This window comes from Triturus cristatus, chromosome 7 (genome assembly GCF_964204655.1).
Source record: "Triturus cristatus chromosome 7, aTriCri1.1, whole genome shotgun sequence".
Taxonomy (NCBI): Eukaryota; Metazoa; Chordata; class Amphibia; order Caudata; family Salamandridae; genus Triturus; species Triturus cristatus.
In genome coordinates this window covers 236,285,575-236,311,332 of record NC_140590.1, presented here as the reverse complement: position 1 = coordinate 236,311,332, position 25,758 = coordinate 236,285,575, and the positions used below count along the sequence as shown (strand labels likewise).

At 45.4% G+C, this 25,758-nt stretch overlaps 1 protein-coding gene across 1 annotated transcript in view; it reads right to left on the bottom strand.

Annotated features, from left to right (window-relative positions):
* Positions 1-25,758, bottom strand: part of LOC146809290 (dual specificity tyrosine-phosphorylation-regulated kinase 1B-like) — a 368,762-nt gene that overhangs the window by 21,498 nt on the left and 321,506 nt on the right. Inside the window, exons 9-10 of the mRNA XM_085616098.1 lie at positions 7,730-8,033; positions 5,758-5,861 (exon numbers count right to left, since the gene is read on the bottom strand). Coding sequence (XP_085472224.1) covers positions 5,758-5,861; positions 7,730-8,033 — 408 coding nt within the window. The remainder of the gene's footprint in view (positions 1-5,757; positions 5,862-7,729; positions 8,034-25,758) is intronic.

Below are 25,758 nucleotides of genomic sequence, written 5' to 3'. Positions count from 1 at the left end.
ATAAAAAGTTGATCGGATTTCCTGAAAGAAGCTGTCTTACTGATGTAGAACTTAAGACACCGCTTGACGTCCAAAGAATGTAATTTTTGTTCTGCAGGTGTCTGAGGATTGGCAAAAAAGGTCTTTAATATTACTGGCTCATTAATGTGAAAGTCAGTAGGCACCTTGGGTAGAAATGATGGATTGGTGCGTAACACTGCAGCATCCGGTTTGAACTGCAGGAACGGAGGTTTGATGGTAAAAGCATGGATGTCACTGACACGACGAGAAGACGTTAGTGCCAGAAGTAGAGCTACTTTCCAAGTGAGATATTTTAGGTCGGCCTTGTGAATGGGCTCAAACGGAGGTCTCATCAATTGTGCCAACACAACGTTGAGGTGCCACAACGGAGGAGGACGCCGAACTGGCGGAAATTTCCGGAATAGGCCCTTAAAGAATTGGCGGATTATTCTTGAGGAACAAAGGGAACTTGATCCATCTTGCCGGAAACAGGAAATGGCTGCTAGAAAAACCCTTAGGGTTGCATGCGACAGTCCAGAACTGGCTAGGTGCAAGAAGAATGGTAGCAATTGCTCTGCCGTGGAATGTATCGGATGAACTCCGTTAGCAGCACACCAATGGCAGAATCGTTTCCATTTAAACTTGTACGTCCTGATTGTAGAAGGTGCTCTTGCCTGGGCCAAAATATCCCTACAATCCTGGGGGATGTCTAGGTGGGCGAACTCATGGTGTTCAGGTTCCATGCTGATAAGCTCAGTGAGGAGGGATTTGGATGACAAATTCTCCCTTCGCTCATTGTAAGCAGATCCGTCCGATGTTGCAGGAGGATTGGCTGGCATTGGGACAGGAGGAGCAGTTCTGAGAACCACGCTTGCCGTGGCCAGCGCGGGGCTATTAGGATCAGGTGGCAAGGTTGTCTCCTCATCTTCCAAAGAACCCGAGGTATGAGGGGTATTGGAGGAAAGGCGTACGCAAATAGATTGCACCAGTTTATCAAAAGGGCATTCCCTTGTGATTGCTTGTGGGGATGCCAGCTTGCGTAATTTCGGCATTTCCGGTTCTCCGGCGTGGCAAAGAGATCGAGTTGCGGACAGCCCCATAGTTGGAATATCCTCTCTAGAGTGGGTTGGTGTAACTCCCACTCGTGGGTCGACGAGGAGGACCTGCTCAGGGAATCCGCTAGGACATTGGATACTCCTGGCAGGTGGACTGCCGTAAGCAAGATCTGATGACTGAGAGACCAGTCCCAAATTCTTTGAGCTAGCCTGGAGAGACTTGGGGATTTTGTTCCGCCCTGTTTGTTGACATAGTGCATACAGGTTGTGTTGTCTGTCTGTATTAGCACTGACTCTCCTTGGAGCAAAGGCAGAAACGATTTTAGAGCCAGAAAAATCGCCATGAGCTCCAACTTGTTGATGTGCCAAGATCTTTGATGTGTGGACCATCTTCCCTTCACAGAGAGATCCTCCAAATGAGCGCCCCATCCTTCCAATGAGGCGTCTGTTGTGAGTGTTCTGTCCGGTGGTAGCGACAGAAAGGACATGCCTTCCGTCAAGTTGGCTGGAATTGCCCACCATGCGAGTGCTGACCTTATCTGATCTGTGACACATATGTCGTGGAAAGATCCCGTTACCTGACGCCACTGAGCATCCAGAGCTTCCTGGATAGGACGTGTCCTCAGCCGGCAATGAGGGATCAAGGCAATGGATGATGACGCCATCCCCAGAAATGATTTTAATAGTCTCACAGAAACTGACTCTCTTGATCTGATCAGAGCCACCAGTCGCAGCATCTTTTTGAGACGCTCCTGGGAGAGGAATGCCTTCGCTGACACAGTCTCCAGAGTTGCGCCCAGGAAATCTCTTTGTTGGTACGGATGAAGTTGGGATTTTTCCACATTTACGGACAGGCCTAAAGAGCGAAACACGTTCTGGCACAGAAGAGTGTGTTGTCGCAGGTGAGTGCTTGACTGAGATTTCAGGAGAAAATCGTCCAGGTATGGAAATATTTGCACTCCCTGGAGGCGCAAATACGCTATTACTGGAGCCAGTACCTTCGTGAACACTCGAGGGGCTGAGCGCAGGCCAAATGGTAACACTTTGAATTGGTAATCGTGTTGACCCACTCGAAAACGCAGGAACTTTCGATGCCGCTGTAAAATAGGGATATGAAAATAGGCATCCTGGAGATCTATAGTCGCCAGAAAATCTTCCTGCAAGAGTAAGCGCAAGATGTCTACCAGCGTCATCATACGGAAGGATTGGCTCTTTATATATTTGTTTAGTGCTCTTAGATCGAGGATGGGCCTCCACTCTCCGTTTTTCTTTGTGATCAAAAAGAACCGGGAATAAAAACCTTTTCCCTTCTGAGACACTGGTACCAGTTCTATAGCTCCTTTTTGCCTTAAAAGTCGGACTTGATGCAACAGTTCTTTCATGTGAGCTGGTGGCGGTCCGGAGGGTGGAGTGGGAGGAGGGAATTTGGTGAATTCTAAGGCGTGTCCCTTCTTCACAATGTCCAAAACCCAACGGTCCTTTGAGATGGAGGACCATTGGGAAAAGAACAGAGAGATTCGACCTCCAACCTTGTCTGTCCGGTAAGAGTCACTGTCTCTTTGATGCGGATCCTCTGTATGAGGATTTTCCTCTATATGACTTGGAGGTTTGCTGCCGTGATGTTTGCTGTTGCTGTCCATAAGAGTAACGGTTGGACCCTTGATTGTAAGGTTTGTATTGTTTATTGTCTCTTCGAAAACTTGAGGAGGTGCCGCGTCCGCGTGCACCACGAAAATTACTCCGCTGAAATTGAAGGTTTCCTAGTGATCTAGCTGTTTCAGTGTCTTTCTTTATGGACTGTAGAGCTTCATCGACGTGGCTCCCAAATAAAGACTCGCCGTCATATGCCATGTTTAGGATCATAGACTGAACCTCCTGACGAAAGGATGTAGATTTTAACCATCCTTGCCTACGCAGAACAGCCGCTCCGGCAAGCTGACGGAAACCCATGCAGGCGATGTCCACTGCACAATCGATTATTTCCGCCGATGCCGCTTCTCCCTCTTGGAGCAACTTCATTGCCTCCACCTTAGATGGCTCTGGTAACTCCTGAACCACATCCGAGATATCAGCCCAAACTTGTCTGTCATATCGTCCCAGGATGGCCAAGGCATTAGCTGCTCTAACCACCGTAGAGGCCATAGAAGAGAATTTACGCCCTATGGCATCCATCCGACGTCCGTCACGATCCGGAGGCGAGGTGATAGAAGATGCCGGATTTTTCGCCTTACGTTGCGCTGCCTGCGTAACGACCGACTCAGGTTTAGCCTGACCCGTGAGGCATGCTGGGGTTCCTATTGGTGCCTTATATTTCTTTTCTAATCGAGGCACCTGAGCTGGCAAGGTATTCGGTGTCTGCATTAATTTCTTGCCTTCTTCCCAAATAAACTCAACTATGGGAATAGCATGAGTCTGTTTGTAGGGTTGATTCTTGAAATCATAAAGGAAGCAATCTTCCTCCCTGCGCTCCGTTGTTAACTTAAAACGGTGTGATGCCCTTTCCATCAGTTGGTGAAAATTGGCTATGTCCACTGGAGGTGAATCCCCTGTTACTATCTGTGAGGGGGATGGTGTTTGTGCCTGGTAATTGTCCCACTCCGCCATATCATCATCATTGTCATCTACATCCCCATCATCATCTGGGATTTCACCCTCTTCTGGGTCCTGAGGGCCTTCCTCTACAGGCTCATAATGAGGCAACAACCTTTCCGGAACCTGTCGTGGAGGTACAGGCGGCATCTGAGGAGCAGGATTTACAATAGGTACCGGTGGAATAATTGCTGGAATCACCGGGGTTGACGGAACCTCTGAACGTTGAGGGGATAGAGGGAACCGTTGGTTGTAGTCGTCCAACATGCGTTGGAGATTAGTAATGAGCGACAGAGGAAGAGTCGCCGTTTTATGCTTCGGAGGGGCCTGGTGTATATATACCGGATCCTCATCCTCACTACTGACATCCTGGCACTTAATAACCAAGTCGGATGGACTTTGTGCCGTTCCGAAAGACTCCGGTAACCCCTCGGATTCCTGATCCGAATCTGTAGCGAATAATGGTGAGGGAGGCTGTGCAACTCCCAAAGGAATATTATGTTCCTGGCTCTCCGAGCCCACAGTAGGAGGTAATGGTGTCCAAGAAACTCCTTCCCTTCTTGTTTTCTGGGTAGCCGCCACACCGCGTATTCGTACCCTTACGAATGTCTGTGGGGATGTACTCGTCGACGGAGCCGTCGTCGAAGGAAAGATGGTCGACGGAATTATCGTCGACGACGTCTGTGGCAACAAAATTGCCGTCGTCGGATTCGCCGTCGACGGAGCCGCCGTCGATGGGGCCATCGTCGACGGAGCCACCGTCGACGGAGCCGCTGCCGACGGAGCCGTCGTCGAGGTCTTCGTAGACAAGGCTTTCGTCGACGGAACCACCGTCGACAGTGTCGTCGTCGGGATCTTCTTTTTCTTCGCCGACGGAATGGGCGTCGACGAGCTCGCCGACGTCTTCGTCGACGACACAGTCTTCGTCGACGGAACCTTTACCTTCTTCGTCGACGTCGAAGTAATGGGCACAACAGAAGTCACCGCCCTTGAAGAACTGATGGTAATCGTCGACGAGGAAAACGTCGACATAACGCTCGTCGACGACGAAGCAGCTGACGTCGTCGTCGGGGTCACCGTCGACGAGGTAGAAACAGCAGATCTCGTCGTCGGGAGCATCGTCGACGAGGCTGACAAATTTTTCCCCGAGGAATGGGAAGTAGACGCCTCAGCAGCCTGAGAACAGTGTCCCTTAGGCGACAAAGCAGTAGGTGAAACCACAAAGGTGGCAGTTGTCAGAGGCAAAGCCAGCTTCTTTTTCTTCAGGAAAGGAGATGGTAACTCCTGCACACTACTGCGCTTAGAGGCTGGTTGAGAACGACCAGAAAAGAGACTTTCCACATCAGAGAGAGGGTTATCCTTGTCCTTCAGTCTCTGTAGCCATAATAGCAGGCGGCCTTCTCTGTCCTTTAGAGTTTTTGTAGAAAAAGTTCTACAAAACTTACATTTTGCCACCTCATGGTCAGGATATAAACAGTAAATACACTTACTGTGTGGGTCCTCAGAGAACAAACGCAGTTTTCCACATGAAGAACATGGTCTAAACAAAGATTTCTTACTAGAAGACATCCTCACTGACAAAAACTGAGCAGAGCTCAGGGAGACTCCCTGTCACACGACGTGCGGTAGAAAATCTGAGGTGAGAAGCTCTGAGGAGAAGGTTCTAGAGAGGGGCTGACGCCTGATTGGCTGGAGTTCGGACTTACATAATGACAGAGATAGACTACAAAGGTCTTTTGTCTCTCTCCATTGTATTCCTATGGAGTTTTCTCTTATAGGTACAATATGTGTGTTTTACACCTACATGCGCTAATTATATGATTACTTATGTATATATTTTATTATATATATATATATATATTGCTATTTTATTTACCGTGGGACTACCACTCCGACGACGGGGAATATTCAAGCATGTGAATCTATGAAAGACACCCTAATACTGGAGAAACCTTATGATACTTCATGAAGCCAGTGTCCAAGCAGTTTAAAACTCCCCGTCATGCCAAGATTAATACCCAAATAGGCTTTATGGGCCCACATCTTATCCAGCGTGGCTGCCTGTAAAAACTAGGCTAGCTAATAATTAACACCACAAACGTTGAGTAAATACCTGTGGGCTCTGCATCTCATAATCCGTGTGAGCAACTGCACTGTTGTAGTATCTGTTACTGTACCGATAATTGCGGTTGTCATTGGAAGAACCACTTGATCCTCCTATGACGCAAATAAAAAAAGGAAAAAAGTTACAAAGCTGCAAAGAGTTTAAGAGTAAATAAAAAAAGACAAATATACAGTTAATGGGAGAGGTGTAAAACACAAAATGGTGGTAAACCATTAATTTTGGACTCGTTAATATTTGCCAAATGTGTGGTCAAAGATTAAGAACTTAGGATATATTAGAGAAATTAGTTCTGCTGTTTAAAATGAAAACATAGGATTTTGGTTTAAAAAGCCTGTTATGTCACAACTTGCTAAAGCTAAAACCAACCCACTCATTATCAACAAAAAAGTCGAACTACCATTTAGTTCAAGTATAACAAATCATCAGATCCTCATTTGAACGACCATTTTGATGGTAAAATACTGCACATGCCTTTTCTCCTTAATCATTTTGGCATATTAGCCTATTTGAGTTATGGTAGGCTGCATGTTTATGTATACAGGTATATATGTATATAGGTATATATGTATGTTCGAAGGTACTCCGCACTTTTTTAGATAAACATACATATATGTATTTTTGTATATGCTCTAGGGTCCCAGCAAGCGGGTGGGGATTATTCAGTGCTTATGACTATTGATGAGTATCCTCTGGAAGAGAACATGCATCTATAACTACACATGCTGCTGACATTTCTATTGATACAGAATATTGCAGAACGCTTTGGAAAGAGCAGTAATTTTTTTATGAACACAGAACATTATAAAATGCCTGGGACACATACATAACTAGATAAGGGAAAGTTTCATGTGCATCAACTGAGCGAAAGACAGGTCCTTATCATGGATCTCAAAACTCTAAAAACATTCCCACTGCTTCGCTAAAACCACAAAATGAAGCTAGTCAGGTCAATGAAACGTCCAGGATTAAAGTAATATAAAATGTTCTGTACAGACATTTCAAAAGAGAAGGTCAATAAACAAGGCAGCCAAGGATGCCCAGCATCCCCTCTTCACTTTCCAGAAGGGACAGGACAAGAAACCTAATATGGTTTAAACAAAACCATTTTACACAGAACCCCCCTCAACCAGTGGTTGCCCTAGGTTTTTAAGGTACAGAGCCCTGGGGCAAGCACCTCTTTGACATCAATCAAAATAAGTTTCTCTGTGGGCACCACTGGCATGTTCTAGTGGGAAAAAATAAGTGACGAGAAAAACCTAATAAAATACACGACTGCCTGCTCTGAACAAAATGAATAAGGATTTTTATGCCAATGAAGCTCTGGAGGGTTTTATGGTTTGCAAAATAAGGAAAGAACAGTAACTATTCTAGCCAAGATTTCTGAAGAAAGACTTCTAAAACAATATTCCAAGAAGGTGGAATTTTCAGGAGGTAAAACGGTCAGCGAAAATACCAGTGCTGCAGCCTTGTGATTTTGCAGATAGGTGGCTTTAGATAGGTGGCTTTACCTCCAGATTCAGAAATTCACACAACAGAATGAGAGAAAGTAAATGAGAGAATGTTCAGGAACAATATTATCAAACTGTAAAACAGCATGTCTTTCCTTGTTCTTGCCTATTTTCCCTGTGTGACAACCTCCAGGTGGCATTTGGAGAGATGTGTGCAGGACAAATCTAGAGATTCTGCACAATACAAACTGTACTCAATTTTGAATTAACTACTCTACCTCATCCCCCCAAAACACTCAGAATAGGGGCTAAGTACCGTTAATATATCCAAGCCTTACTTCATTAAACTATAGATATGTCTGATGTAGTGGCTAAAACAGCTTAGCTGAAAGAATTAGAAAGTCTAATTTTCTTTTTAGTAAACAAGCATTCAAAGTGCACCATTTCCTTCAGATGTAAGATTGAACGGTTAGGCTTGCAACAGATAGAGTAAATTGCAGATGTTCACTTACCTGAGCTAGATACTGAACTAGTTGTACTTGTTGAGTGACTATGGTCCATAGCAGGGCTAGTTGAGTTGCTGTTACTAGTATTTGTTCCTTCATCTGTTGTTTTCTTGAAGAAATTATGCTGCAGTGCATAGAAAGGTGTGATTCTAGATTTGGGATCATAATCCAACATTCGAAGAATCAAATCTTTAAACTTCAAATAGTCTGAAGGTGAGTGGCCCTGTTCGCCTGCCCTGCGGCCACCAGGTCCTCCGGTCTCGACACCTAGTACTTCATGAAGTCTTCGAGTACCTGGCACTTTGTAGTCCTGGAGAAAAACGTACACAAATCAGATAAACAAAGGAGGACAATGGTGCATATAGGCATCATCTGTTAAGAAGGTAACTTGATATTACTCTTTAAGGCCTATTATCCTACAGTACGAACTTCTATTAGCTTAGGCAGTCAGTTTAATGTGAGCCAAAGTAAGGACTCAATTTGCCAATTTCCAGCTTTTGTCTGGATTAACCCCTTCGCTGCGGCGGAAATTCCGCCGCAGCGCTGGGGGGCGCGGGGGGGCAGCGAGGTGGTGCGGTGCTCATGACGGAGCCACTCCGTCATGAGCCACGGTTGGGCTGTGCTCATGACGGAGTGGTTCCGTCATGACTCCGCCCACGGCGCTAATCGCCCGCACAGGCGGGGAATTAGCGCCGCGTGGGCGGCGCGGCCGCCAACGGCCGCATGACGGAACCACTCCGTCATGAGCACACGGCAACCGTGGCTCATGACAACGTGGTTCCGTCATGAGCACGGAACGAGTTAACAACTAAAGGATTAGGTATTTATGAATTTCATGTGTGTAAATAGGTCTACCTCTGATGAAGAATCAGGTTGCTTGTTAACTAGGAGCAAAAATTCTGTGTCAAGGAAGAAAACAGCTTTGTTTGCAGCATGAATAGGATATGAACTGACAAGCTGTGAAAAAAATAAGCCAGTAGTGTGAAAGTCTTTACAAGGGTGAAGCAGTTGTGATTTTATTTTTTAAGCGCTGCTTACCCAAACTGTGAATCTCTTCTTGCACGAATGCCATTACAATAATGTACCGTGAAAGTGTTTTTTGAACTCCATGTTGCGAAGCAGCACAGCTCACTCAACAGGAAGTTCCCCTGAAAAGCAACTGTCAACCCTTGTGTTCCAGTTAAATGTGCTCTTGTTTATCTATGGCACTGTGTTGGAGGATACGTATGCAACAAACAGCTGTGTAACTGGTCTTCTCCAAGTAGGACATTTTGGTCCTATGTACACCCAGTTAGGTGTGACTTTCCGCACTGCTCCACTGATTGTTTTGAAGTAGGCAATTTGATTGACACATCTTTGCTTTCGTAGTGAGGTGTAACAAATATCAAGTATTGTGCACTGAAAAGGTGATATGTCGTTCTCCAAGCACCATAATATTACACTGTTCAAATTGTGAAAATGTTCTTGTGCCCGGTCTCCTGGCATCAGTAAGTAACTCCATACTCTCCTGTGCCAAATATCCAAACCCTCAGACCTTAGGATCCATTCAGCTAAATGTAATAATGTCGGGTCTGCTGTGGTGGATGCCTACCACCCCATGAGAGTAGCTTGGGAGGAAGTTAATATTAATATGGAATGTCATCAAGGACTCTAGGTAGTGAGAGTACCACACCTGGAGCACTCATGGGGCCCGATTCACAGAACTAACTTAAGACAAAATTCGAAACTTACTACCATTTTGGTATTCACAGAAGTCACTTACTCATTTCGGTATTCACAGAAGTTAGGAGTCCTAACTTTAGGACTCCTAAATGCCTTCTGTGAATACCGAAAGCCTTAAAATTAGGATTTTTTTTCAGTTTAGGAGTCCTAAAGTTAGGACTCCTAACTTTACTACTACTAAACTGAGAAAAATCCTAATTTTAAGGCTTTCGGTATTCACAGAAGGCATTTAGGAGTCCTAAAGTTAGGACTCCTAACTTCTGTGAATACCGAAATGAGTAAGTGCCTTCTGTGAATACCAAAATGGTAGTAAGTTTCGAATTTTGTCTTAAGTTAGTTCTGTGAATCGGGCCCATGGTGTCTTAAGATCTTCAAACGATTTTCAGATTTGTCAGGGCAAATTAAGTAATGGTGACATCGGAGGAAAATCACAAAGTAAAAATCCTGCACCATCCTTTTTAACTGCACATTCACTCTGAACCCATTTTCCAAATGTATTAAGCAAGACTTCGATCAGATTCCATGTAAATATCCTGAATGGCTGAATTCTGCTAAGTCGTTCTCGCAAAGATGGAAAATTTACTATGAACCATATCCCTTAGGGCTCAGTACAAGAGGGGTAGTTGGGGCAACCAGGTCTTGCACTATTTCTAAATGTTACACATTGTCCTAGTGTTGTAAGGATAAGCGCCAACTTGCTCTGAATGCACTATTAAAGGGCCTGAGCACTAGCCTTATGAGTGGAGTTTAGTACATTTATACATCGTGGCGTCTTTGAAGGTTAACATTTTCCATCTGCAGGAGTTTCCCTATGTGGGCCCCAACATGGAAGCAAAAGTAGTCGCCTGAGGTTTCTGTTTCATGGTGATGATGGCTTGTGGAAAGGCCTGCCCTACAATAGTTTGTTGCTGTTCCATCACAGCATAGTCATGAACGCTGGCCTTTTATCAAGGCTGGATTTTCCCACTGACACTCCACTTATGACCACTGAACAAAAAGACATTTTTGCAGCAGACACGTGGAGCATAGGGTACTATGGAAATGCAGGAAGTCATCATGCTTTGCCAATCTGAGGCCACAAGAATAACTTCTGCCACCCGAGTCTCTTCAGAAACACCATCAGAAGCAAAGATAGGCATCAATATTTAATCGAAGTTCAAAGCCCAGCCAGGTTGAACACATCTCTACACTCCAGCAAGAGAACTCAAGGGTGCAGAAAACTCTGTATTCCACGTTCTGTGACAAGAGAAACCAATCTAAGTGCATGGTGTATCAAGCTACAAAGACACCCAATGGAATATCTATGTTGAGCCCAATTAATGCCCTGCTGTAGAAAGCCTGTCTTTAGTATTCGTCAACATCTGTGGGTTGAGTTGTGTAAAAGCCACCTGCTTCACAATTGCTGAATGAGGAAACTTAGTCTGTTGAATCTCTGTTTCGCCATCACAAGATTTGTCATTGAAGCCAAACATATAAATAGTCCTACTCAAGTGGGGAATCCAAAAAGCAATTTACTTATAATACCCTAAAAAACACTTCTAGACCAACACACAGAAAATTACTTCAGCTGATCTAGAGGTTTTATATATCAAAACTGTTTGTTTTACAAAAGGCTAATTCTGAAACAAAACAGATTCACTGAATTTACTCCATCTTTTTTAAAAGGTAAACAATAAAGAAAGTGAGGAAAATGGTGACAGGACCGTTTACCAACATAGTAAGCATCCTTGACAGCACAGTGGCTCAGAGGAATAAAGTTGGAAGGTTCACTTGAGCAAGAGAAAGAATAGGAGTCACACCTCAATAAAAAGGGGAGAAAAACGCAACACTAACACAGATGGCTGAATACAAATAAAAATACAAAAACCTTCAGAGCAGGTTTTGAGATTACTAAAAGCCCTAAAAAACAAAGAGGTGGTTCAGGGACCCTTGCTCTGCTCAGCTGAAAACTTAACTGCTCTAAGTGATACTGCTATGCACTTAACTGACGCTTTAAGAATCCCTGATAATAGTCATTTTGAAAGTATTAAAAGGTCCATTTTAAACCTAATGCAAGTAGGAATACCCTGAATCCCAAGCCTTGGGGGACCCCTCCCCGTCATAAAAGGAATATGCTACTTACCAGTATGCATCTGTTCTTGGCATGTAGAGCTGCAGAGTTGTACACTTAGCATAGATCGCCATCTGGTGTTGGGCCCGGATGTTTGCAGTTTGTTTTTCTTCTTGGACAGTCTTTGGAAGTCACGAGTTTGGTGACTCCTCCTTCGGTCCGTACTGCGCATGGGCTTCGGCTCCATCCTCAGATTGTTTTTCGCCAACAGGGAAATGATGGAGCGTAGTAATAACAGTGAGAAACCCATGTGCTGTATCTAAATAAGATGTACTGGAACGGATACAGGTAGCCGGGGAGGCGGGTGGGCGTGTACAACTCTGCAGCTCTACATGCCAAGAACAGATGCATACTGGTAAGTAGCATATTCCGTTCGAGGCATATGAGCTGCAGATTGTACACTTAGCATAGATTATATAGCAGTACCCAACCTTAGCGGCGACCACCGGTATCCGTTGCAGCTGTTTGAAAAAGTGTCTTTAGTACAGCCTGGCCCACCCTAGCTTGCTGCTTGGAATGCACATCTACACAGTAGTGTTTTGTGAAGGTGTGCGGTGTAGACCATGTGGCTGCCTTGCAGATGTCATCTAAGGGTATATTCCCTAGAAAAGCCATAGAAGCCCCTAACTTTCTTGTAGAGTGGGCTTTAGGGGGAACAGATAATGTTCTCTTTGCCTTTTGATAGCAAATTTGTATGCATTTTACAATCCACCTAGCTATCCCTGATTCTGAAATGGGGTTGCCTTTATGTGGTGGAGAGAAGGAAACGAACAATTGTTTAGTCTTCCTGAAGGGTTGCGTTCTTTGTATGTAGTATAGTAACGCCCTTTTTACATCAAGCGTGTGTAAGGCCCTTTCTGCAACAGATTGGGGTTGCGAAAAGAAGACCGGTAATTCCACTGATTGATTGAGGTGGAAGGGAGAAATGACTTTGGGCAGAAACTTCGGATTTGTGCAAAGTATGACCTTGCTGTGATGCATTTGTATGTAGGGTTCCTGTATGGTGAACGCCTGTATTTCACCAACCCTTCTAAGGGAAGTGATAGCTACAAGAAAAGCTGTTTTCCAGGTGAGAAACTGTAGCTCACATTTGTGCATTGGTTCGAAGGGCGGACCCATTAGACGTGTAAGAACCAAATTTAGATTCCATACAGGGGAGGGTGGTGCCCTGGGAGGAATTACTCGTTTAAGGCCTTCCATGAAGGCTTTAATAGCGGGCACTCTGAAGAGTGATAAATGCTGCCTGTTTTGTAGATAGGCAGCGATCGCTGCTAGGTGGAGGCGTATGGATGAATATGCCAGGTTACACCTGTGAAGATGGAGCAGATAGCATATTATGTGCTGTATGGATGCATCTAGAGGGTTGATTGTATTGTTACGGCAGTAAATTACGAATCTTTTCCACTTTGCGGCATAGCATGCTCTAGTGGTAGGACGCCTGGCTTCCATGATTATGTTCATGCAATCAGGGGGAAGGTTAAGGTATCCGAATTCTAGGATTTCAGGAGCCAGATCGCCAGGTTGAGCTGAGCTGGGTCCGGGTGCCTGATTTCTCCATGGTTCTGGGTTAGGAGGCATGGGGATAGATGCAATTTTTGATGTGGTACCACTGACAGTTGTAGTAGCGTGGTGTACCACGGCTGCCTGGCCCACGTCGGAGCTACCAGAATGAGTGTGAGGGAGTGCTGTTGTAGCTTCCTGACCACTAATGGAATTAGTGGGAGAGGTGGAAAGGCGTATGCAAATCTGCCTGACCAGTTCATCCATATCGCATTGCCCTTGGACAATGGGTGTGGGTATCTGGCGGCGAAGCTTGGGCATTTTTTGTTTTCGTGGGTGGCGAAGAGGTCTATCTGAGGATGCCCCCACTGTTGGAAGAATGGGTGAAGAACTTGTGGATGCAGTTCCCATTCGTAGTTGTTGTGTTTGTCTGCTGAGCAGATCTGCCATGGTGTTTTGTACGCCTGGAACGTGCTGTGCCAGGAGAAAGATGTTTTGGGGAATTGCCCATCTCCATATGCTCTGGGCTAAGCGGGAGAGCTGGGGAGAGTGTGTCCCCCCCTGTTTTTGTATATAATACATCGCAGTCATATTGTCTGTGCGAATGAGGACTGCTTTGCCCGAAATCTGTTTTTGGAAAGATTTTAGGGCTAGAAAGATCGCCAAGAGCTCCAGGTGGTTGATGTGGAGCGATTTTTGCTGTGGCGTCCATAGACCTTGCATGGTGAGGTGTAGGAGGTGCGCTCCCCAGCCGGAGAGCGATGCGTCCGCTGTTAGAATCACCTGAGGAACCGGGTCCAGGAACGGCCGCCCTTTGGAAAGGTTTGTGGTGTTCCACCACTGCAGAGAGTGATGTGTGCGGCCGTCCACCAACACCAGATCCGTCAGCTGACCCTGGGCCTGGTTCCACTGTTGTGCTAGGCACTCTTGAAGTGGACGCATGTGGAGTCTTGCATGGGGCACTATGAAGATGCAAGACGCCATCATTCCTATGAGCTTCATAAACACTCTTGCTGGAAGAGAGTGTTGAGGAAGGAATGTTTTGCGTAAGGCTTGAATGCTTGTGATTCTGGCTGAGTTTGGATAGGCAATACCCTTGGAGGTGTCTATAGTGGCCCCGAGATATTGCTTTGTGTGAGATGGTATGAGGTGGGACTTTTGGTAGTTCACCGTGAAGCCTAGCTGGTGGAGCAGTTGGATGGTGCTGTTTGTATGCTGCACACATTGGTCGTAGGACGCGGCTTTTATCAGCCAGTCGTCCAGGTAAGGGAAGACGTGAATGTGTTGACGTCTGAGGTGTGCTGCTACTACTGCTAGGCATTTGGTAAACACCCGCGGTGCGGTGGTGACCCCGAAGGGGAGAACCGTGAATTGGTAATGTTGCCCGTCCACCACGAACCTGAGGTATTTCCTGTGAGAGGGGTGTATTGGAATGTGAAAGTATGCGTCTTTCAGATCCAAGGTTGTGAGAAAGTCTCCCTGGCAGAGGAGTGGGAGGACTTGCTGTAGGGTGACCATGTGAAAATGGTCTGAGTGTATGTAGGCATTTAGAGGCCGGAGGTCGAGAATGGGTCTGAGGGTCCCGTCTTTCTTTGGTATTAAGAAATATAGGGAGTAGACCCCTAGATTTTGTTGATTGACGGGGACCTGCTCTATAGCGTGTTTTTGGAGGAGTGAGAGTACCTCTTGTTTGAGCAGTGTGGAATGTTCTTGAGACATTGGACGGTGCCTTGGTGGGATATTGGGTGGGGTAGATGTTAGTTCGAGACAGTACCCTGACCGAATGATTTGGGTTACCCATTTGTCCGATGTTATGGACTCCCATACGTGGATAAAGTTTTGTAGTCTGCCCCCGACCGGAGTGGAATGGTCTGGGGGGAGCGGAGGGGAGTCATTGTGCGGGGGGGGGGGGGGGGGGGGGGGGGCAGAACGGGTGTTGTTGGTTTTGCCCCTGCCCTTATTGTTGTTACCCCTGTAACCACCTCTCTGATTGCCCTTTGAAAAGGTATTTTGAGGAGGGGACTTGTAGGAGGTAGAGGCGTTATCGGTGGAGGAGCCTCTGCCTGTGCCACGAAAGGACGAGCGTCGAAAGGAACGTTTGGAGGCTTGTGTTTGGAGTGCCCCCATGGACTTTGCTGTGTCTGTGTCTTTCTTCATCTTTTCGAGCGCTTCGTCTACCTTTGGCCCAAAGAGTGTTTCCTGGTCAAAGGGGTGATTGAGTATGGATGCCTGGACTTCAGGCTTGAAACCTGAGATCCTGAGCCAGGCGTGGCGACGAAGCAGGACACTGGTATTTATGGCCCTAGAAGCAGTGTCGGCTGCATCGAGGGCACACTTAATGGAGGTGTTTGTAATTAGTTTACCCTCCTGTATCAGGTCATGAGCCTTGTGCTTGTATTTTTCTGGAAGGTGCTGCATAAGAGCCTCTAGTTCGTCATAGTGTGCTCTATCATATCGCGCAAGCAGTGCCTGTGTGTTTGCAATGCGCCACATGTTTGCAGCTTGGGAGGCGGTGCGTTTACCAGACGCGTCCAGAAGTTTAGATTCTTTGTCTGGCGGTGGGGCATCTCCTGAGGATTGGGAGTTAGCCCGCTTTCTAGCTGTGGAGACAACTAGGGAATCTAGGGGAGCAGGGCCCTTGATGTAAGCAGGGTCTGTGGGTGCCGCCTTATACTTCTTCTCTATTCTAGGGTTCAGTACTCTGGCTCTGACAGGGTCTTTGAACACCTCTGTAGCGTGCTTGGTGACACCCTTAAGCATGGGTAAAATGGAAGTGGATTTGTCTTGTATATCAAATGTATCCAGTAGGAAGTCTTCTTCTACTGGTTCACTGTGCATGTCCACCCCATGGTAGTGTGCTGCTCTCTGCACTAAATGGTGAAACCCTAAGGAGTCCTCTGGAGGAGACGGTCTTGATGGGTATAGGTCGTCCTGAGGTACATTGGGTATATCAGGGTTATTATAATCCTCCCATGGATCTGGGGTCCCTGGTGGAGTGGGATCCATTGGGGCGTCCGCCGGGTAATTGTCCGGATCCCCATCATCCGGATCTGGGGATGGGGTCGGATCGTAGTGAGGTACAGGTGGCGGAGACCTGTGAGGTGGAGGTGGTGGAGGAGGTGGGGGAGGCGGTAGTGGGGAGGGCACTCTGAGGGGAGAAGTAGCAGAGTCCTTCCTTTTGGGTGGAGGAGGAGGAGCCGGAGCATCAAGGCGTCTTTTCTTGGTAGTTAAAGTCAAAAGCCCAGTTTTAGGATCTTTGGACAAAGTCTTTTGTAAAGGGTCTGGTGTAAACAGAGCCAATGGTGTCGAGTCGTCTGTCGGCACCGGTGATTTCGGAACCGGGGGTTTCGATGGTCTGTGTGCGCCATGCTTTTTTGAGGTCTCCGGGTGTTTCGGCGTCGAATGATGTTTCGGCGCCGGAGCATCGGTGCCGACAGATTTGTGTTTGTGTTTGGTCGGCACCGAGTGTCCAGGCTTCGGCACCGGTGGTTTCGGAGTCGAGCTGGATTTTGCAGTCTTCGGTGCCGGATGCTGTTTTTCGGCACCGGGTGTCGGCTGGCTCGATCCCGAGCTGCCATGAGACTTTGGGAGCTTCGACACCGGGCCCGAAGGTGGGGTGATCGAAGTTTTGGTTTTGGTTTTGCCCAGGCCGGCAGGCGAGGGAGTAACCTGAGTCTCTTTGGTTTTCGGCGTGGGGGTAGGAGGGGGCATATTACTCACGGCCCGCTGCGCTGGTGTAATGTCCTCCACGTCGGAGTCGTCGGCCTCGGAAGCGCTGACGACGTCTTCCTCCTGCTCGGTGTGTGTTTGCCCCGAAGCTTCGGCGTCGTCTCCGAAGATGTCCGGTGGAGCTGCGGAGGATGAGTGCGCCATGGTGCGTCGAGCTCTTCGATCTCGGATGGTCTTCTTCGATCGAAAAGACTTGCAGGCGGGGCAGTCTCTAGCCTCGTGTTCCGGAGAGAGGCAAAGGTTACACACCTGATGGAGGTCGGTGTGGGGAAATTTAGACCCACATTTTGGGCACTTTTTGAACGGAGTCCTTTCCATTGGCCGGGACCGGAGTCGCGGAGGGCCCGAAGGCCGGTGTCAATGAACGGGATGGAGAAAAGTGCCGCTTCGAGAGATGAAGATGATGAAGGAACTCGAAGAATCGAGGATTTTCCGTCGAGGCTGGAACCGTAGAAGTTCGAAGCCGGAGCACGAAGTATCACATCCGAGCCCGATGGCGGAAAAAAACAATCTGAGGATGGAGCCGAAGCCCATGCGCAGTACGGACCGAAGGAGGAGTCACCAAACTCGTGACTTCCAAAGACTGTCCAAGAAGAAAAACAAACTGCAAACATCCGGGCCCAACACCAGATGGCGATCTATGCTAAGTGTACAATCTGCAGCTCATATGCCTCGAACGCATTTTTTTTATTTTTAAGTCAAAATTTGGAGCAATAAATTAAAAATACGATCACGGGTTCTCACGCTTGTTTAAATAGTAGCCCTCAGGAGGGCCAGGTCCCTGGGGCATGCAGGGATTATTAAAAACCATGGGCTAAAAGATGCCCCAGGGACCACAACCACCTCCCCGGGGAGGCCCAAGCAAAGAGGAGAGGATCATGATGGACCCCCTCCTGGAGTCATACATGGCCCTGGGGACCGCCACCCCACTGGGCCAGTTCCTGCTATGTACCGGGGTGCCCACCCAGAGATATGGTGTTGACTCTGAATTGGTTGGAGCTCTGTCAAGTCAGAACAAATACTCCACTTCCAGCAAGCAAGGTCTGACTAAATGCTCCTGTCTGCTGGAAGCAGAGTTTTCAACTCTGAGCCTTCCTGCTATCAACTGGGCAGGGAAAAATACAAAAGGATTGATCCTGCACGGAGGGAGCTGCCTTTCAGCAGCTCACTCCGGGCAGCAGCATTGCCGGCTCCTGCATGAGGCAGGGAGCCAGCAGTGACCGCAGGGTCCATGAGACTCCCTCAGTCCCATAGCACAGTGGGTGCCCTTGGGGTACCCAGGACACATGGCTGGGTCCCGGGGGTGAGGTTTCCAGGGCCATGCCCTCCCCCCCTCATCCCCAAATGGATAAAGGCAGGCCGAAATTGGCCCAGGGAAGGTGATCCCAGTTACATTCAAATGTAAAAGCCGAATCATGACGCTATTTGAAGGGAATTTCTAGACCAAACTATTGCATGAGGTGTTGATTCCTGAAATGTACTTCATTAAATCGAAATTACTGCTTTGTTTTACAAGTGACAAAGCGTCACACAATAGGAATTAAAGTGTTACACATAAGCCTCCTGAAAACATGGAAACGTCACAAATAAGAGCACCGAAAACCTGATGGGACGGTATGCAGAACAAATCTAAACATTCACCCTCAGTCAAAAGATCTGGGTTAAATCCATCATTATTTTGCTCACCATGCCACCTCAGTTTAGACCTGGCCATATGCAAATCAGTCTTGACCCTGTGCCTAATGGGAACAGTCCAGCCCGAACTGCCAAGCCAGGTCCTCGCTGGACCGGAAACAAGCATCCTAGAACGGGTTTCGGGGTTTCACCCCTCTTCTGCCAAGATAGCTAGGACCCCACTCCACCTTGCTTGCCACTGTACCACATGGCAATGCTATCCATAGGACCTACACCAGCCTTTCCTTTATGGGTGGCAGGAAGGCGTTCAGGGCCAGGTGGATCACCCGAAAGTCCAGAACTCAGATGCAGCTAGTACTTTCATCCGCACCACTCGCACATAACCCCTCTAAGCCAGCAGCAAGGGCCTGTTACCAATGAACTCTTAGTGAGGAAAAATGAGCGTCCACCATACGTCACTGCTGAGTCTGCGCAGTTTCCTTCAAGATCTGAATGGAGTCCAAGAGACAGCAGTGATGCTGGTCCCACTGTGATCTGATGGTCCAGTGAAGGGTCTGCATGCGGCACTTAGCATTCGGAAATGAGGAGGACAAAAAGACCAAAAGACCAAGATACCTCAGTGCCATCCTCCCCAAAACACAGGATTGATACCGAAACATCAGGATCATACCCTGAATATCTGATGCTCTGTAACAGAAGAAAAACGTTTAACACCAACATGTCCAAGCTGCCCAATAAATGGAATCCTCCGTGGGTGGCTCAAGTGGAACTTCAGCTCACTGATGGTAAAATCCAAAGATTTCAGCTAATTGGCTGCTGTTCAGCAGTGGTATACGACTGACACCGGCAAGCCTGTCTTTAACAGCCAATCATCCAATTAGCGACGACCACAGCTATCACTTTCTGAACCCCAACAAGGCCTAAGTAACGTTGAAAGGGAGCACAGTAAATTCAAAGCATTCCTGGCCTACCCTGGAGGTCAAATGAAGCCATCCATTCTCCTGCATTAAGAGTAGGCAAGATCTGAGCTAGACTGAGCCTCTTGAACCTGCCCTTCCTCATAAAGGTGTTCAGGAGTCATCGATCCAAAATAGGCTTCAGGCTACAATCCCTCGTAACATGGCCTGGAGCAAAGTACCTGCTTGATGACACCCTCGAACAGAAGGTTGACCTCCTGTGTCAGAATTGCAGTGTTCCCCCAAAAGTCACACTAGCATATGAGGCTGGAGGCGTGGATAGGCGTTACAAGACAACCCCCCCCCCCCCCCCCCCAACTGTAAAAGTGGAGTGAGCTCTAATCTGACAAAAAGTGAGATTCTATCCTACAGGCCTAAGAGGAAAAACTAAAGCAGCTTGGAGATCACAGCAACAGGAAAGGAAGAATTGAGGACTGCGACTCCTGCTGGTTTTAACAGTGTCACATCCTCGGCCTCAAAAGGACTGGGTCAGTTGATGAAGTACAGATTGGGAAAGCTGGCATGGTCTGTACGCTAGTCCCCTGAGACAGCATCTCAGTTTTATGTATTTATGGGAAAAGTGTTTGTAACAAGTGTCACTACCTCCAAATATTAGGTCGTTTGTATGTATGTGTTTATTAAGCGCGTATATCACCCATAGGTCTCATAGCGCTAGCTAATACTCAAAAACCAGAAGAACAGGGGCGACAGTGCTAGAAAAGCCAGGTTTTAATGGATCTACGGAATTTGTGATCGATTTCCAATCGGAGGTGTAAAGGCAATGTGTTCCATATTTCAGGAGCAATTCTGGAAAAGGATCCATCACCGTTCCTGACTCTGCAGACCTTAGGTACCGTTGTGGCGCGACTGTCATTTTATCGTTCTAGTGCTGCAACAGCTTTTTCTACTAAGAGCATGGAGCCATCAAAGGGCATGTCCATTAGGAACACCTGTAGGGACACCTGTTTGACTCTAAAATATCTGGTTGATCTGATCCAGGCTTGCCTCCTGAGCACGATGCCGGTGACAAAAAGCTCTGCCAATGCAATGGAGTGTCCATGCCAGCATTGGCCAAATACTTTGCTGCATCCTGACCATTCTGTACAGTTTCGGTCACGGATGCCCTGGGGTCTTCCAGGATAGCCGGCAAAATATCACTGGCCATATTCCTGAATGCGTGGGTGAACCTACCAAAAAGACTAACAGCCTTTATAGAGCTATGGGCTAGAGTAGCCAAAGGAAAATCTCTTCTACAAGCAACATGTTTATTTAAATCCCTAAACAGTACTGGTCGAATACGAAAAGGTATTTGTATTGACATTGCATGTTGAAGTTTGAACAATCAGGCTCTCACAAGTAGACTGCTTTGTCGGGTAGACCGGGCAACTGGCAGCTGAAAGTATGGCCTGGACCATGTAGCCAGCAGGACAACATAAATCTAAGCGAAAGGCCCCCCCTTAAAGTAATTTGAGGTCCAAGAGAAAGGGGGAAAAACTGAAAATATTAAAGAAAGGCTCTTTCAGGACCTATGTTATTTTATTTGAGACTACAAAGAGTTCTCACCTGCCAACAACGGAAGAATTAAACAAAGAAAACCATATATTTATTAACAATTTTTATTTATATTTTTTTAAATTTTATAAGCACTCATTGAGAAATTTTCTCCATTATTTTCTTAACTTATCACATATATATTCATTTGATAGTATCCAAAACCCTAACACATGATCCCGTGGCTAATCATATAAAAAACAACTCATACTCTCACACATACATCAGTCATACTCATGTTAAAATATAGCACTAAACGTTTGGTTGTTTGGCATAGTCTCCAGGACAAAGAAGTAACAGCAAATACAGTTGTTTCAGATAGTATTGAGTCTCTGGGGACCTCTCCTCTGGATGGAAAGGGGCCTACGCGCGTTTCGGTGACAAGACACCTTCTTCAGGGCCACCAACAGGAGGGGCAACAAGCCCTAAATGATGTGGGGGAGTCTGTAAAGGGTTAAATATAATAATTATAAATAAGGCAGGTAATGTATTTTAACAAAATTTATAGACTTCATACTGTAATTGTGGATCTGGGTTCACTCAGATATTTTACAAAAAAACCAGCATGGTTTAATTCTGTATGTATATAGCTTACATCTTTAGAGTGACTAAAAGGATAGCCCCTACACCAGAAAGGTAAGTGAAATTCGATAGTGAGAATTAAAAAAGGAAAAAATAAAAAGGTTTATAAACAACAAAGTACCTTGATAACTAGATGCCTCAGTAATGTATCAATCGAAAAAATATATTTTTTTGACAAATAAAACCAATCTTGTTCGGTCACTGCTTTTCGGGAACTTCTGCGTCTGTGCAGAGAAAGTATTTATAGTTGGTATTCTGACTGGCTCTGGATAAGTATAATGTTATACATGCTCTGCGTAAAGGGAAATACCTACCTTCACATAAATACGATACTCTTTGCTTCGCTATTACAAAAGACATGTAGAGGTGCGGATAATTTGCTACCACTTCTGCCGTGGGATAACGTCCCAATGAGTCCGAGATATGGGTGTAGCTTATTTGGTTCTATGGAAAATGTCAGAAAATAAGAAAAAATCGGTTGCACTAAATAAATTGTCAGCCTGATATCTTACTTAGCTACACAGCAGGTAAACAGATAGTTCAGCTGTGCCTGGTGGCTTACCTTTATGTGGGCTTCATGTGTCCCAAATAAAAGTTTCTAGTGGGTCCTTAAGACGTTTGTCACTGCGGAACACTGTTTCCGTTCAATCGGTTAGCTCTTGCTAGTAATCTTGATGTCTCTAGGGAAGAAACATGTATGTTTGTTACTGCCTATTAATCCTTTCATTTCTAATTGTTGGTACTCTATTCTATAGATGGTAGGTTATCATGGGAAAAATAACTCTTTTATTTGATTTAGACTACTGAGGGCTAATTTTTACGTATATTCCGAAGGACATAGCCGTTGTAGGCGCGGAACTTTACATGCGAGAAATACGTTCCTGTTTTAGACGCTAAGATTTTAGCAAATAGGTACGGTCTGGTATCAGTAAATTTCATTCATCACAGATCAATAGTACATGAGATAGAGTTCTTTACAGCGCTGATATTTATGGCAAAAATGTGATGCTAAATGTTTAATGTATCTTATTGACGAAATAAGAGCTTATACTCGGCACCAAGTGTCAGACACTAGAAGCATTATTCAACGCTTGCCCGATAGTTACGGAATAGCGACCTCGCTAGTATATCTACATACTATCGCGTCTTATTGACAAAATGCGTCTTTGTAGTATATGGGATAAGGATATACGCTTAACACTAAATATGGAGCAGTAAAGACATTTCACAGAGCTTACCCGATAACCGCAGAGTAACGGACCTCGCTAGTACATCCACTTCCGAGAAACAGTCGGGGTGTGTGATGTTTGCGCGAGTTTTGAATGAGATACTGGATGGCGATAGGTCAGAGGGTGAATCACGTGATCCTAAAGACTCAAGCTGTTAGTGATTGGTCTAACGAGAGATCACACAGTATATTACGCGATCGCAGCACAGGCACTTACAATCTAATACAGAGTCTGGGTAGTTGGCGCAGCCATTTTGTAGTGTGAGGCTGGCTATGCTGTAGCTGCATCCTTTTGCTACTTTTGACGAATATAATGATTATAAAGTCTTTAAGGATGCCGAGCAACGATAACCCAGCTGTTACAGATATTAATACACTGTCCAAACAAATTTAGTTGTTTGGTGAGACATTTAATAGTTTCTAGATTTAAATATAAGTACTGACTCATAGCGAGTATACCGTTGTCAGACTCAGGCTTTTAAGAAGATGTAGATATCCCAGTATATATATTTTTTGAACTCACCACGTAGGCAGTATATGTAGGCAGATACATATGAGTGTATATATTATACATTATTGGTCATCGCAACTGGTGGGCCATAGGTCATAAGACTATTCAGAAGATATATGGATACGGTGAGAAGCATATCATCCAACAGTCGTTAGGGCTGAGTTACTCAGTCCTAACGACTGTTGGATGATATGCTTCTCACCGTATCCATATATCTTCTGAATAGTCTTATGACCTATGGCCCACCAGTTGCGATGACCAATAATGTATAATATATACACTCATATGTATCTGCCTACATATACTGCCTACGTGGTGAGTTCAAAAAATATATATACTGGGATATCTACTACATCTTAAAAGCCTGAGTCTGACAACGGTATACTCGCTATGAGTCAGTACTTATATTTAAATCTAGAAACTATGAAATGTCTCACCAAACAACTAAATTTGTTTGGGTAGTGTATTAATATCTGTAACAGCTGGGTTATCGTTGCTCGGCACCCTTAAAGACTTTATAATCATTATATTCGTCAAAAGTAGCAATAGGATGCAGCTACAGCATAGCCAGCCTCACACTACAAAATGGCTGCGCCAACTACCCAGACTCTGTATTAGATTGTAAGTGCCTGTGCTGCGATCGCGTAATATACCGTGTGATCTCTCGTTAGACCAATCACTAACAGCTTGAGTCTTTAGGATCACGTGATTCACCCTCTGACCTATCGCCATCCAGTATCTCATTCAAAACTCGCGCAAACATCACACACCCCGACTGTTTCTCGGAAGTGGATGTACTAGCGAGGTCCGTTACTCTGCGGTTATCGGGTAAGCTCTGTGAAATGTCTTTACTGCTCCATATTTAGTGTTAAGCGTATATCCTTATCCCATATACTACAAAGACGCATTTTGTCAATAAGACGCGATAGTATGTAGATATACTAGCGAGGTCGCTATTCCGTAACTATCGGGCAAGCGTTGAATAATGCTTCTAGTGTCTGACACTTGGTGCCAAGTATAAGCTCTTATTTCGTCAATAAGATACATTAAACATTTAGCATCACATTTTTGCCATAAATATCAGCGCTGTAAAGAACTCTATCTCATGTACTATTGATCTGTGATGAATGAAATTTACTGATACCAGACCGTACCTATTTGCTAAAATCTTAGCGTCTAAAACAGGAACGTATTTCTCGCATGTAAAGTTCCGCGCCTACAACGGCTATGTCCTTCGGAATATACGTAAAAATTAGCCCTCAGTAGTCTAAATCAAATAAAAGAGTTATTTTTCCCATGATAACCTACCATCTATAGAATAGATTACCAACAATTAGAAATGAAAGGATTAATAGGCAGTAACAAACATACATGTTTCTTCCCTAGAGACATCAAGATTACTAGCAAGAGCTAACCGATTGAACGGAAACAGTGTTCCGCAGTGACAAACGTCTTAAGGACCCACTAGAAACTTTTATTTGGGACACATGAAGCCCACATAAAGGTAAGCCACCAGGCACAGCTGAACTATCTGTTTACCTGCTGCGTAGCTAAGTAAGATATCAGGCTGACAATTTATTTAGTGCAACCGATTTTTTCTTATTTTCTGACATTTTCCATAGAACCAAATAAGCTACACCCATATCTCGGACTCATTGGGACGTTATCCCACGGCAGAAGTGGTAGCAAATTATCCGCACCTCTACATGTCTTTTGTAATAGCGAAGCAAAGAGTATCGTATTTATGTGAAGGTAGGTATTTCCCTTTACGCAGAGCATGTATAACATTATACTTATCCAGAGCCAGTCAGAATACCAACTATAAATACTTTCTCTGCACAGACGCAGAAGTTCCCGAAAAGCAGTGACCGAACAAGATTGGTTTTATTTGTCAAAAAAATATATTTTTTCGATTGATACATTACTGAGGCATCTAGTTATCAAGGTACTTTGTTGTTTATAAACCTTTTTATTTTTTCCTTTTTTAATTCTCACTATCGAATTTCACTTACCTTTCTGGTGTAGGGGCTATCCTTTTAGTCACTCTAAAGATGTAAGCTATATACATACAGAATTAAACCATGCTGGTTTTTTGTAAAATATCCGAGTGAACCCAGATCCACAATTACAGTATGGAGTCTATAAATTTTGTTAAAATACATTACCTGCCTTATTTATAATTATTATATTTAACCCTTTACAGACTCCCCCACATCATTTAGGGCTTGTTGCCCCTCCTGTTGGTGGCCCTGAAGAAGGTGTCTTGTCACCGAAACGCGCGTAGGCCCCTTTCCATCCAGAGGAGAGGTCCCCAGAGACTCAATACTATCTGAAACAACTGTATTTGCTGTTACTTCTTTGTCCTGGAGACTATGCCAAACAACCAAATGTTTAGTGCTATATTTTAACATGAGTATGACTGATGTATGTGTGAGAGTATGAGTTGTTTTTTATATGATTAGCCACGGGATCATGTGTTAGGGTTTTGGATACTATCAAATGAATATATAT